This window comes from Sceloporus undulatus, chromosome 2 (genome assembly GCF_019175285.1).
Source record: "Sceloporus undulatus isolate JIND9_A2432 ecotype Alabama chromosome 2, SceUnd_v1.1, whole genome shotgun sequence".
In the NCBI taxonomy this organism is placed as follows: Eukaryota; Metazoa; Chordata; class Lepidosauria; order Squamata; family Phrynosomatidae; genus Sceloporus; species Sceloporus undulatus.
In genome coordinates, this window is record NC_056523.1 from 290,588,431 (window position 1) to 290,603,701 (window position 15,271).

The window sequence follows — 15,271 nt, forward strand, 5'->3', positions numbered from 1 at the left end:
AGCAGAGCACATGGATTTCAAAATTGGCCAAGATGGCATGCACAGAGCTAAAATTCATAATCTTTTTATTAGAGAGTTGATCAGGAAAAATGACCATGGAAATTTGTTCCTTGGCTAGTAATTAGGCATTTATTTTGATATAATAAGAATAAATCGCATTAAATGGCCCCATTACAAAATGTTGAAAATGACTTTGTAGCATTAGTTTTCTTTTGTTTTTATAGCCACTCCTTATTTAGTTCTATGTTTACCTACTTGTTATGCATCTTTGTTTAGTGCTGATTACTTTTTTTATCCGAACAATAAGGAGTCTGTTTTGTGTGCTTCAAATGCATACTTCTCCAAGAAGTATAGGTATACATTGGTTTGTTCTCTTCATTGTTCTATTTTCTTTGTAGTTCACCATCACTTCTTTTTGTTGAGTATATTTGCTTGTGGTTCGTTTCCTCGCCATGACTGACCTAGACACTTACCAGAAACACAGGGAGATAAATCAAGAAATGTTTTAAAACAAACAAAAAGATATTTCAAAACATTTCAAGAATGGCTAGGTGAAAGAATCACAATACGAAGGGAAACTGTTCCAAATAATACCATAGTAGACACATATTAAGGAGATGCCCACTTCATTGCTTAGAGAAAGCTGGAATTAGCACAGTGACAGAAGCAGAGCCATTTTGGATCAGACCAAAGGCCTCTCTAATCCAACTTTCTGTTCAAAAATATTGCTAGCATGGTGTAGTGGTTTGAGTATTGGACTAGGGCTCTGGGAGACCAGGGTTTAAATCTCCAGTCAACTATGGAAACCTACTAAGTGACCTTAGGCAAATCACACTCTCAGGCTCAGAGGAAGGCAATGGCAACCCTCCTTTGAACAGATCTTGCCAAAAACCTTGGTGATGTGTTCATTTTAGTCTCATGATAAGTTGGACCTGGCTAGAAGGCACACATCAACAACAAAGTGGCCAATCAATTGCCTCTTGGAGGTCTGCTAGTAGGACATGAGTGCAAAATAACTGCCTCCTCCCCTGTCTGATGGTCCTCAGCAACTGATCTGCAGAGACATACTTCCTCCACAATAATAATAATAATAATAATAATAATAATAATAATAATAATAATAATTTTATTTACATTTTCCTCCTCTCTCTGCAAGGCAGGATTGCATCAATAAAACAACACAATACAATATAAAAATATAATCAATAAATACTAACACTCATATAGTAAAATAGCTAAACCATTGCCTAATCATCCAATAAGCAGTCAGTCATAGTCCGAAGTGGGGCAATTATTTTAATGCTCACCTACATAAGGTCGGGTGGGTATGCCTACCGGAAGAGATCCATCTTAAGTGCCTTCTGAAAGGCATCTAAGGTGGTAATAAGATGGATCTCCTCCGGCAGGGTGTTCCACAGTTTAGGGGCCGTAGCTGTGAACGCTCTGTGGGATGTTGTCATTAACCTGGTCTTATGGTATTCTAATAAATATTTCCCAGATGTCCTGAGAGCCTCTGGAGCACAGTGCCCTCAATACCTAACTCCCTCAGGCGTTCCAGAAGGATCCATGGTCAAAGGCCGCTGAGATGTCCAAGAGCAGCAACAGAGTCACCCTTCCCCTGTCGATGCCCAGACGGAGATTATTGACTAAGGCAACTATGGCAGTCTCTACCCCATATCCCTTCCTGAAGCCAGTTTGAAATGGGTTTAGATAATCAGTTTCATCCAAGATAGCCTGGAGCTGCAAGGCAACTGCCCTTTTGATCAGTTTGCCCAAGAATGGTAAAAGGGAGACCGGCCTATAATTATTCCTTATCAGGGAGTCTAGGGAGGGTTTTTTAAAACCACCGCTTTTTTAAAACCACCTCTTGTTTTAACTCTGATGGAAATTTTCCCCCCCTAAAGGATGCATTGATTATAGATCATAATAATATTTTAACTGCATCCCCTCCCTGGGCGCTCAACCATGATGAGCAAGAATTGAGAGGGCACGTTGTCCTCCTTACACTTCCAAGAAGCTTGTCTACTTCATCAATATTTACAAACTCAAAGTGATCCAGTTTAACATAGTCTACGGAGTCACTGGACACCTCTCTTATTGTTTCTGTTATAATGCCTGCGTCCAGATCAGCTCTTATCTGAGAGATTTTATCTGAGAAAAAGTCATTGAAAGCTCACAGCAGGCTTTAGTTGGTTCCAATAAAAGGTTCCAGGTGGGAGCCAACTGGGTAAATTCTTTGACCACCCTGAACAGCTCTGTTGGGCGAGACCTTGCAGACGCAATACATGCAGCACAGAAAGAATTCTTTGCTGCATCTATTGCCACTCCATAAGAATCCAAAAAGTCTTTATGGCATGTCTTGTCAGACAAAAGTCTAGGTATGATAATGTAGCCATCCTGACTAGTAGCCAGTAAATTCAAAATGTGGTGGCCAGAATGTTGACTGGGATCAATTATAGGGCTTTATAGGTCATGTGCCTGGAAATGAACCAGTAGCTAGTGGAGCTGTTTCAACAAGGGATTATATGCTCCTTTCCTCCAACCTAGAACTTTTCCTTATATGGACAACAAAGTCTATAATAGGATTGTTTCCCAAGAATGATGGGAGTCTCAACACATCTGGAAACTGTCAGGTTGGAAAAGGATTTTTCAAAGCAGGGCATGTCATTCTGCTTAGTGTACTTGTTGAAGTTGTTGTTTAGAAACTTCGGCTGGTTGAAATAGTTGCAGCCAGGCTGCTAACTGGGGCAGGTTATAGAGATCACACAACGCCCCTGTTGAAACAGCTCCATTGGCTGCCAGTTTGTTTCCAGGCACAATTCAAAGTGATGATTATGTCCTATAAAGCCTTATATGGCTCAGGCCCATGATATCTGGCAGACCATATCTCCCCGTATGAACTGGCCCGAGCCCTGAAATCCTCTGGAGAAGGCCTTCTCTCTGTCCCACTACCATCACAAGCAGGGTTGGTGGGGATGTGGGAGAGGGCCTTCTCAGTGGCTGCCCCTAGACTCTGGAACTCCCTGCCCAGGGAGACCAGAATGGCTCACTTTGTATTGGTTTTCCTCTGGCAGGTTCTTATGCAGGCAGGCTTTTTAAAACAGAATATTCTGAAAGAACCAGCTAGGGTGTTTTATCAATTTAAGGTGTTTTTTTTAAATTATCTTTTTAATTGTATTTTTATTCTTTTAACAAGTAATCAATTTTAATATTGTAACAATTTAATTCTGTTTTAATGTATCACTTTTCTGTTTTAATTGTATTGTTTTTGTATTGTTTTTGAATATTATTTTTTATTATTGTGAAGCTGCTCTGAATCCCAGTTCTGGGAAAAGAATGGGACAATAAATAAATAAACAAACATCAAGACAGCACATATTTAAAATTTGTTATTTTGGGGGTTCCTCTCATGGAAACATTTCTCTTTGTTAGGCTCCCTGTAGGTGTTTTGCAACTAATGTTGACAACACATATGGGTTACTTTGAAAAATGTTTTTTTTTAAACACAGAAGTAGCATGAATCAAGTTCCACTGCAGAATCATTGGTTCTCCCTGTATGGTTCTCATTCCTTTAATCATAGCAACTGTAATGTTTAATTAATTATTGATTTTTAAAAGGTGGCCCTAATTAATCAAGTGGCAGCTATTTTAGAAAACTTGTCAATGGTCAATGCAGCACTTAGAATAATCAAATATAAACACTGTCTCAGAGAAAGCATGGATAAAAAGAAATGGCAATATGCAGAAAGAACTGAAGGTCTCAAAACAGCATTGGCTGTAAAATGTTTGTGCATTATCTAAGAACTGAGAATCTTTTTTCCTTGAGAATAATCTATTTGTCCATGTGCAAACATATGCAATCAATTATGACTTCTGTAATTAATTGGTCTAGTCTTCTTTAATTGGGTGAAGGCCCTATTTTAGGTAATATGCTACTAATAAAGCACAAGAGACCAGACTGTCAGGAAGTGCATATTAGTTCTTTATAGATCCTCGGGTTTATTAACATAAATAGATTAATGTCTGGTAAAGTAATAATTAAGCATAATCTAAATTAAATTACTGCACAGTTCAAAGCCATTTGTGATTTTACTTTTCATAGAAGGCACATGAGACTTGCTACTGTGTGTGTCTTGTACTGTCTTGTCCTCATTCTTACACCCCCTTCTTGATGGATAGTCTATAGTGAGATTGCAACCTTTGTTAATTGAGACAAAAATATCCTCTTTAAGGAGCCAGGTCCCACTAAGGCCAATGAAGCACCACCTGACGAAATTCAAGATGGCCTGCTTTGAAGGGGGGGAAATCAAAGAATATTTTGGGTTTAATCCAGATTTCTTTTAACAAATCATACTTCATTGTACAAGGGAGGAAAACATAACACTAGCACAAAATGATAATTCTGTTGTGTGAATGAGCCTTTCTATATTAATCACCATGCAGAAAATTTTTAAATGGCCAAATGACAAACTTAAACATTGTACTTTTCCATGGAGAGTAATGGCTGAGAGTCATTAGATCTATATTATCAAGTAGGGTATATGGAAGTGAGGCTTCCATGAAGAATGGGCAGAGTTATGCTCAGAGCTTAACTATTTTAAAACTGGATTGGATGGTTTACATAGATTTGTTCCAGTAGATACCATTAAGGTTCTGGAAATGCACTTTGGATGTTTCTGTGTGATATGTGGTATGTATTTTAATTGGTTGTAATCCCGCCTCGATCTGCAGGGAGAGGTGGAAAATATACATCATCATCATCATCATCATCATCATCATCATCATCATCATCATCATCATCATCATCATTATTATTGAGGATGCTATTCCAGCTGTGTTCATTCCTTCATTCTATATTGCACTGAGGGCTATGTTCAGTTGTGGTAGTGAAATGTATTGTGTAAAGAGAGTAAGGATCCAGTGGTATACTTATGTCTCCAATAACCTGAGAACTGAGACTTTCATACCTTCCCATCACCACTCTCCATAGTACCAGAAACCTGCTCCATAGGATTTCTCAGTCCTCTGGATCAGGTTTTTATGGTGCTTGGGACTGCAGAAGAGATGAAACAAAACAAACAGCTTCATTTATATACCACTTCATACTGAACTAACAGTGTCTAAGCAGTTTACAACTGTTAGCTAATTGCCCCCAACTACCTGGGTACTCATTTTAGCGACCTTGAAAGGATGTAAGCCTGAGTCAAGCTTGAGCCCTTTTTGTGGGTTTTTCGGGCTATGTAGCCATGTTCTAGCAGAGTTTCTTTCTGACGTTTCGGCAGCATCTGTGGCTGGCATCTTCAGTAAAGCCTTCGACTTTACATTGAGCCCTTTTGCTGGTATTGAATTTGCAACCTTATGGTTTTGAGTGAGTGGCTGCAGTACAGGCATTTAACCACTGCACCACCAAGAAGAAATGCCTGTTTTGGTGAAAGAGTACAGCACCAGAAGTCACCATTGGAACCTGGTCTGTACCATTAAAATACAGATTAAGCAACAGGTTTAGATTATAGGAGAACATTTTCTGACTTGTTCACTAAAATCTAAATCCTTAATATAATCCCATGACAGTCACAGTACACAACTCTGGTACTGAATGGCACCACTGTTGAACAACTGAACAAAGACACCAAATGTGCAACCAAATGCCCATGTACATCTGTGAAGAGTGCACAGTTTAATGACACCATATGTGAAGTTTCACTTCTGCAAATTTGAACTGAATGAGGATGTTTTGCATCAGACAAAAATATCCAATCACTTCTATAGGGCAATTTACACACACACATAAAGCACTAACAGAATTCCATATACTGTGTTTGTTTTCAATAAACTCATAACAGCCACCAAAAGATTATTATACTTTATTATACTTTATTATACTTAACATGTTAAAGTCTCTAGCAATGATATTTAAGGAGCTTTTTTAAAAGACCCTTATTTAAGGATACTACTCTGTGGTAGAAATAATAAGTGAATGATGTTCATGTTTTTACAAGTATGACTTTCAGTAAATCAGGCAAGCAGACAATGTAGGGCAGTTTGCAGTCAGCACAATAAAACATATGCTGGCATCAACTGTTGAATAAACACAGTAGAGTGTTAGTAGAGAAGGCAACTACAGTATGTAGTTGTCAGTGGTACAGTTGGTGATAGAATGTTAATTCTAGGAAATATTTACAAACACAGTCAGAACCAGATGGCTTTCCTTTTGCAATCTGTCACAAACCTAAGAATGCTTGAGGAAAGGGGTATATTGCGGGGAGGTTATTATAATTGTCTAGCTCCAAAACAAGATGAATCTGCAAACTGCAACAAAACAGGGTTGTCATCTCTGAGTTTGTAAAGGACTGAATAATTTTCTGATTGTGAGAAACACATGACTCCAAACTATTCCTTTTATTTGGTGTTATGTGACAAATACAGAATAGCATATGTGAGACTATAAATTACTTCCATTAAAAAAAGTTTATCCAAAGCTGTGGTGTAAGAGGTTTGACCAGAAGGTTTATGTAAGAGGAATTTGTGTCCCACTCGATGCTACTTGATTCCAATTCCTCTCAGCCTCAGCCAGCCTGGCTGCTGTTCATGAGCGATTGGCATTGCACTCCCAACAAATCTGGAGGGTTACAGGTTCTCTTTGTGTAATTCCTTATTAGATTCTGCAAGAACAGTAATAGGAAGATAAATACATTGAAAACGTACACAACCATTTTCACATTTAAAAAGAAGGAATCAGTATGATCAGAGGGGAAATCTTTGTAATGCTTTTAGCATTTATCAAAGTTACATACTGATTATTTATTATGAGTCAAAGTGCTCTTCTTTAGTGATAAAACTTTTCAAATGCATTACCCTGTTATTCCTTGAAAGTTCACAACAACAGCTGATTATTGTAATGTGAGTTAATTGAACAGTGGCGCTAGGTGAATAATCTCCTGTCTTGAGAACAGGAGCTTTTTTTTGGTGATATGAAGTCGAAGGCTTTCATGGCCAGCATCCATGGTTTTTTGTGGGTTTTCCGAGCAATGTGCCCATGTTCTAGAAGATTTTCTTCCTGATGTTTCGCCAGCATCTGTGACTGGCATCTTCAGAGAATGCTTGCCTGGTGATAGTTTCCTAGGTTTATAGCCTAATTCTATTATGTTCCCTTCACAGTACAAAGAATGCTTGTATGAGTGAAGAGTAAGAATCACAGAAAGTGCTGCTTCTCCAGTCCTAATTAATCCTTGATTCACTTGATTTTAAAGCGTTTAGAACCCTTAAAACTTTATGGAATCCTGGAGTCCAGGGCAAGGGTAATGGTTAGGGGGTACACTGTCTGTTCTCCCAACTATATTTGTTGTTTGTTGTTGTGTGCCTTGAAGCCATTCCTGACTTATGATGACCTTAAGGTGACCCTATCACAGGGTTTTGGCATAATTTTTTCAGGAGGTTTGCCCATGGCATCCTCTGAGCCTGAGAAAGTGTGATTTACCCAAGGCCACCCAGTAAGTTTCCATGGCTGAGCAGAGATTTGAGTCCTGGTCTCCCAGTCCTAGTTGAACACTCCAGCCACTATGCTATGCTGGCTCCCCAGTCCTAATCCTTCCTCTGATAACCGGAACACAGGCCTTAGTTACATCCTGTTTGGATTACTGTAATGTGTTGCACATAGGGCTGCCTTTGAAGAGTACTTGGAAACTTCTTTTGTAACAAAGAGTTGAAGCCAGAGTGTTAACTGGAGGTTGTTATAGAGATCATGCAACTCTCCTGCTGCAGCACTTCTGCTAGTTCCTGATCTGCTTCCAGGCACTGTATGAAGTGCTGATTATATATAAAACTGTATATGGCTTAGGTCCAGGCTTTTTAACAGCCTTTATTTGCCTCCATGAACTTGCCCAGGGCTGGAGAGACCCAGAAAAGGCTCTTCTTTCAGTTCCACTGGTCTCACAGGTAGGGTTGATGTGGACACTAAATATGCTCAAATCTTTCTCAAACTGCTTTTGTTTTTTGTTTTTGTTTTGTTTTTTTGTTTTTTTGGTGTTGAGAAGTTTTGGAATGCATTTTCCTTTCCATTTCCTCTGTATAGAATTTGGTCCAAAACACACTTTGAATTTGAGACTGTTTTGACTGCCCTGGCTCAGTGCTAGGGAATCCTGGGAACTGTAGTTTATTGTGGCACCACAGCTCTCTGACAGAGAAGGCTAAATGTCTCACACAACTGCAGTTCCCAGAGTTCCTTAGCACTGAGCCAGGGCAGGTAAAGCAGTCTCAAACTGGATTATTTATGCAGTGTGTTTTGGACCCCAGTATGCAAAGGGATCTTGTAGTACCTTTGAGTACCTTGTAGTACCTAACTAAAAGAAGTTGGAAGCATGAGCATTCATAGACTTGAGCCTACTTCTTCAGATCCATTTGGTCCAAATGCATCTGAAGAAGTAGGCTCAAGTCTATGAAAGCTCATGCTACCAACTTGTATCTTTCAGTTTGTCTCAAAGGTGATGCAAGATCCCTTTCCATACTTATTTTCAGGGTAACACAGCTGTGTCTTTGAATTCTATATAGAATTGCCACTCTTTCTTGTGGGTTCCCTTTCAGTATCAGTCTGCTAAGAAATGGATCCATAGGTTTGGTGTTAAAAAGCAACTTAATGTCCTTTACACTCTTTACTTTTCAAGCACTGATGGCAGCTGCAGGAAGATCAGAGTCAAGTTGAGCTCCGGTCAGCACTTCCAAATTCCCTTAATTCTGTAGGATTGGCACCAACATAGCCACATTACAACATGGCAGTGTCATTCTGGGGCACTGTAAGTAGCAATAACACTTAAAGGCATTACATTATTGAACTAAAACTTTTAAAATCCCCTAACCAGCAGAGCCACTGTCTAGGTAGCATTTCCAGGCTCTGTCCCTACCATGGAGTGCTGTTGCTGTATTACCACCACCATCAATACCAAAAAATGGAAAGGAAAGTGAGTGGAAGCTGCATCTTCTACCATCATGGAACGTTTGCAACTAAAGCATTTGCCCCTGAAATGTTTTGGCTCCAAACCTCCTGAAAACTGCAGCCTCCAAGGGTTTTGAGGTTGGGGTGTGGTGTAAAATGCCTACCTCCCAGAATTAGACAAACCACCAATCTTTGGGTTTGTTACAGCTGCATGATATGCATTGAAATGCCAGAGTTTGTTATGAGAGCGAATGATATATATGATGATAATACAGAGAAATATGAGAACAAAGAAATGTCAAAGTCATTTTTAATGAAACATTCAAACATAGTTGACACAGTGGAAAATAAAGTAATTTAGATACAGTGAGGGAAGATAGGAGTAAAATTAAATTACTGTATCTGTTGTTCTATCTTCTATCTATATTATAATTTCTTTCTTTCCCTTGCTTCTTTTCAATGTTTTCTGACCAGTCAAAGCTTTCAGTTGTGAATTATGTGAAATCATATTACCTTTACATGAGATATTGTACTTTAACTCTTTTTTACAATGTCATTTTCATGAGATATTTTGGAGTAATGTCACACAGATCTTAAATCGAAGATGCCCCACTCATGAACTGCTTTGAGAACAGAATATGCTATCACTTAATCACTGGATATGGTATTGTGTGGCTACAATTCCACCCTTCTCCCATTTTAGCACAACTGCTAAATCATTGTGATAAGAGCATTTAGGACTAAAGTCCTTGGGGAGACGTTTGGCTTTCTGTCTAATTGGATTGTCTTCTTTTTGGGTTGGCCTTCAAGTGTCATTCATCTCTTATAGGTGAAAGAACTAAGTGCATATCATCATTAAGATTAGTGACAGCAGAAATCCTTGTTTGGCCTTAAGAAGTTACAGTCTGAAAGCTAAATCCACCATTAATTTCATTGTACACTTTTGCCTTGTTCATGTAATAATAGTGCAATCAGTGAGTGCATGGAAAAGGTGAGGAAGTAATATTGCAATTTGTCTCTGCTCTCTCACATGTTGAAAGTAAAGTCTGGACAAACACCATAACTGTAGGCTCTCTGTCCTCATAGTGGAGGCCCTGACTATGCAGAATTCCCAGCTGTGAGTAGAGATCCTAAGCATGACAGTTTTATGTGGGCATAGGTCCTATTCCAGGATCCACAAATATACTAGTAATTGAAAACACTGTTGAAAGAGATAAAAATGACTGAGTGAACCTAGTTAGAAAATGAAGGTATGGGCCAGAGTCAGTTGAAAAATAGTGGTAGACAGAGACACAAGACTTTATTACCCGGCTTACCTCTTCCGAATTTGAGCCAAATTCAGAAGTTAGGCTGATTTTATTGCATGGGCATTTCCCTCAAAATGGCTTCGCATTGCCTCCAGTGTAGAATTCAGGCCCTGTAAGTCACTTTGGCAGCCATTTTTCAAATCAGAAGCTTTGGAATTGGCTCAAATTTGGAAGAGGTAAATCAGGCACCACAGGCGGTGTGATAAAGTCCACAGTTTGGGATAATCATCAGGCAGCTACCAATACAATTTCTTAGGGTAATCTGATTATTCTTTTTAAATGACTGAATTGATTCATTATAGAGTTCAGTGTGTGTGTGCGCACATGTACCTTCAAGTCATCTGTTGACCTATGGTGACTCCATGTATTCTATAGGGTTTTCTTAGGAAAGGGATACTCAGAGGTGATTTTGCCAGATCCTTCCTCAGAATTATAATACACAGCACCAGCTATTCCTTGTAGTCCCTCATTCAAATACTAACCAGTGTTGACTCTACTTAGCTCTAACATCAGACAGGACCTGGTGATTTCAGGGTATTTAGGCCTAGAGTTCTGAGTACCATAAATACATTTTTTCATAAAGTTATATGGAGTCGTGGACTCTTGATATTCTGTTCTATTCTGTATGTTAGTTATATCTTGCCTTTTCCCCAAAGTTGGGACTCCATGGAGCTGAGATATTACAACTCACCCTTTCCATTTTAGAAAACCCTCTAATTCACTTTGTATTGGCTTTGGAATATGAACTGTTTAACCCTCCTACCCTAACTTGATTTCCTTCTACCCATTTATGACACAGATTGGATTGTAATACACAAAGTGATTTTGTAGCACCATTGAGACTAACTGGGCGAAAGAAGTTGTAGCGTGCACTTTTGTAGACTTGGTCTACTTCCTCAGATGCTTATGCTACCACTTTTTTCTTACAATCAGCCTAACTTTGTTGTAGAAATGCACATTACTATCTGCTGAGGTTAGTTCTTCAAAACCAGGAGTTACAAAACCCAGTATTGCCTCTATTATAATAAACAGCAGGATAGATATGGGACAACTACTGCTGCTTTGTGGAAATGTCTCAATCACAATATATCATCCATATTTGGATCTATCTTAAGTGGCACATCTAGAAAGTTCATGAAAGGCTGGTATAATCTTTTTAGTTCTAAAAATAGCATCCACTTTTTTGGGGGGAGGAGGCTAAGGCACATTTCCCTGCCTCAACAGATATATCAAAGATTTCCAGGGGGTGATGGAGATGAAAGTGTCTCCCATTTGTTGGGAAATTTCAAAGGAACAGCCCAACTGATCAGCATGTAAAAGTGGGTGGGGTCCACCCAGCATTAGGGCCACAGTGGAAGTAGCCAGAGCTTGAATGTGGCCTCAGATTGTGCATTCTGCTCCAAGATGTATTTTGAAAATGGAGGCCAAGACATGTATTCCAGTATTATGCTAACAAAAAATCATTGTGCAAGACTCCACATTCACAGAAGCTTTATAATGCTGACAATAAGGCACGTACCCTCTCACTTTGGACTTGGTGGGTGGGGGAAATAATTGACCATTGAACAACAGCTTTGCTCAGGGTCTTGGTACCCATTATGTAAGCAGTTGTGCATTTGTGAAATCCTGCATAACTACACTGTAATTACAATGTAATTACATTTTGTTCCAAATATATATCATCTTGGACATAATACTGCAGTATAGTCGACCCTCTGTTTTCATGGGCATCCATTCTGGACGCACACACACACACACACCCGCACGAAAATGGAGTTTTGCATATATTCAAGCCCCATTGGCTTGAATATAGGTGCATGGCTATGGGAGCGCATGATCGCGCGGTTCAGGCACGCATGCACCCCATTATTTCCCCCTCCATTTGTCCCTCGCACATAAGCGAGGGAAGCATTTTCCAAAGCTGCAAGAACGGAGGGAGGACTGTACTTCTAAACTGATTTCATTACATTACTAGGCAGTTTACCTGATACTACCCATGCTGGTGTGATACTTTCACTCACAATTTCAACAAATTTTGAATGGCAGCACCTACAGTCGTAAAATTTGTTTTACACCATCTTATATGCAAATGAAGATACCAGCATTGGTCAAAAGAAGTTCAAAAATGTATATTCTAGAGCTGTATTTCCAAAACATTTGTATGTGCATATATGTGTGGGTTTTTTTGTGTGAGAGAGAGACATCAGCCTGAAATTTCTGAGAAAACAGCTCAAGAACCATACTACAGCCTTCATTTTGACTGTTATCTAGCAATCCGTGTTTTTGACTTTGGGATCAACTACATGGGTTTGTACAACATCATATACATTCGTACAAACAATTTAACATGTAGTGTAGACAGAGTCTAGCAAATCCATGAAAATAGTTTTCTCCTTTAGCAGCATGTTTTGCTCACTTGCCTGTGTCATCTGGAGCTATTTACTCTGCAGGAGCAATTCTGCAGTGCACCAGTTCTCTGTGGTGTACTGTGGTTAGAATAGTGTGGGGAACTGATAGGTAGATAGCTCTATTTCTTGAGCAGGGGACGTATAAACATTTCTATTTTAATGTCTGTGATTCTATGAGGAAGAAACAATACTTAAAATACATTCTCATAAGTATATACTTTTTTCCCCCTTTCAGAATTTGTTTTGGAACTGAATGTGCTTTGGAGTCACCTGCTGTTGTTCTGTATAACACACAGTAGTTCTTCAACACAGAATCAATTTGGAAACACACTGATTAACAGAAGATGGATAGATCTTATGAGATGGAAGACAAGACTTCATTAGTGAAGGGGGCTCAAGACATTGCCAAGGAAGTCAAGAAGCAAGCAGTGAGGAAAGCTAATAAAACTACAGACAGGGCTCAAGATGGGTATACGGAAAGATCTTACAATCAGTTCCAAGGTGGGGAAGAAGATGCATATTATGCCCAAGAAGGAAACTATGACGGAGAAGCAAATGAAGATGAAGGTTCAAGTGAAGCAACTGAAGGACATGATGAAGACGATGAGATTTATGAAGGAGAATATCAGGGAATCCCAAATGCAACACAGAACAAAGAAGGAATTGCAGCGTTAGGACAATCCATGCGAGATGACTACAAGGATCGTCTTGAACTGGAAACAGAGAGGAAAGCTGATGAAGAAGAACTGGCACAGCAATATGAACTAATCATTCAAGAATGTGGCCATGGGCGGTTTCAGTGGGCCCTCTTTTTTGTCCTTGGAATGGCACTAATGGCTGATGGGGTAGAGGTTTTTGTAGTTGGATTTGTGTTGCCCAGTGCTGAGACTGACATGTGTATTCCAAATTCTGGATCAGGATGGCTTGGTGAGTGTTATCTATATTTTTCCTAGCTGTACTATTTATTAGGCAGATGTTTTATAGATATATATGTGACAGGGCTATGTCTTTTTAGAAGAAATAATTATTTTGAGAATGGCTCTGATACACCTTACATGTGAGGCCACAGAATGTATTAATATGTTGAAATGGCTTTTTTATTTTGTTTCATTTCGTAGTTTGTATAAAAGAAAAAAACTTGTTAAAAAAAGTCGTTATGTTTTTTTTTTAAAAAAAAATAATATGCTAATGGCTTATAAATCTAATATAAATGTATTTTAGTAGGTAGCTACAGAACATAATACCAAGGAAGTATTCGGTACTGTATAACCAAAAGCTGGGGACAGTGCCTCATCAGTAAGTTTTTCAAGATATCAATGTTTTAGTTGAACTTTACTTATATATTAAAATATTTAGAATATGCTTTTAGAATCACAGATTTTCACACATGTATTTTAAAATTACTTAATGCTGCTAAGATTGCAGAATTGTTGTTTGTAGGGGGGAAAGGTTTTTCTGGTGTTCAGAACTTTGGCTTTATATACTTAATTTTAGCATACAGTTCTTTGAAACATGAGTTTTACTGATTTAAAAGCTATACACCTGTGTGCTGGTCACTGGAGGCAGATTATCAGATTGGGGGAACACCGGGAGTAAAAGATATACTCCTGCATAATTGTATGATCACGCTGAAGATTTTCAGATGACGTTGCACACATCCAGGATTTATCCCATGCTTTAGCAACAGACCATTCACGGGGAAGTCTCAGGAATAGTTTAGTTGCAGGTGCATTCCTAGATCTTCACAGGATAAATCCTGGATGAGCGTGATGTATCTGAAAATCTTCAGTATGATTGTGTGATTATGCCGGGAGTATGCCTTTTACTCCCGCCTCCCCCGTCTGATAATCTCCTTTGATGGCAAATCATTGTAAAAGTGTAAAAGCATCTTTGTTTGTAACCTGGAGCTGAGAAAAGTAATGTTTTAATTTTTTTACATATTTGAAGTATTTAAAGTTTTTTTTTACTATAACCTCCCGATTCCCAATGAACATGGCCCAAACAGTATATACAGTGTTTACTTGCTGAATATTCCAGTAACAGTCTGTAAGAACATTAACAACTATTCTTCTGTCTGTTTTAAGAAATTATTTATTGGTTTTTGGAGTGATCATATTATATGATTTTAATCAGTACTGTTCTTTAACTTCAGTACTGTGAGCTCAGTTTCCATCTGTCCCAGAATTAAGAAGGAGCAGGGAAAAAGTAACTGTAATTTTTTTTATTTTTTTGTGTAAGATTATAATTGCCTTGCTAGAGCAGCAGGTTTTTTCTGTAGATTGTGAAAGATATCTGTCACAGCATATGCTCTTTCTTATGAATATACATTGCATTTAGCATCCTTTCTGATTGGCCATTGGACAATAAATACAGACTTAATTTTCATGTCTGATTACTGAGGCATGTATCTGATTACTGAGGCATGAAGTGATACACATCAGGATCTTATGTGATATTGCAAGGGTTGCTTTGGCACAGCTCTTAGCTTGCCCCAGTTGACTAGGAATCTGCAGTGGCGGTTCTGTTCCCACCTTGCATGAGCCCCTGGATTTGCATTGTTCTGTAGATCTATTCATATATTTAGCTTCTAAAAGGGGTATGTGCATACAAGTCCTGCCTTGTAATAT

At 38.7% G+C, this 15,271-nt stretch overlaps 1 protein-coding gene across 2 annotated transcripts in view; it reads left to right on the top strand.

Annotated features, from left to right (window-relative positions):
* The window catches only part of SV2C (synaptic vesicle glycoprotein 2C), a 134,497-nt gene that overhangs the window by 31,672 nt on the left and 87,554 nt on the right, over positions 1 to 15,271 (top strand). For both annotated transcript variants that reach the window (XM_042454228.1, XM_042454227.1), the window contains one exon: positions 12,880 to 13,571. In XM_042454228.1, coding sequence (XP_042310162.1) covers positions 12,989 to 13,571 — 583 coding nt within the window. In that variant the 5' untranslated portion in view covers positions 12,880 to 12,988. The remainder of the gene's footprint in view (positions 1 to 12,879; positions 13,572 to 15,271) is intronic.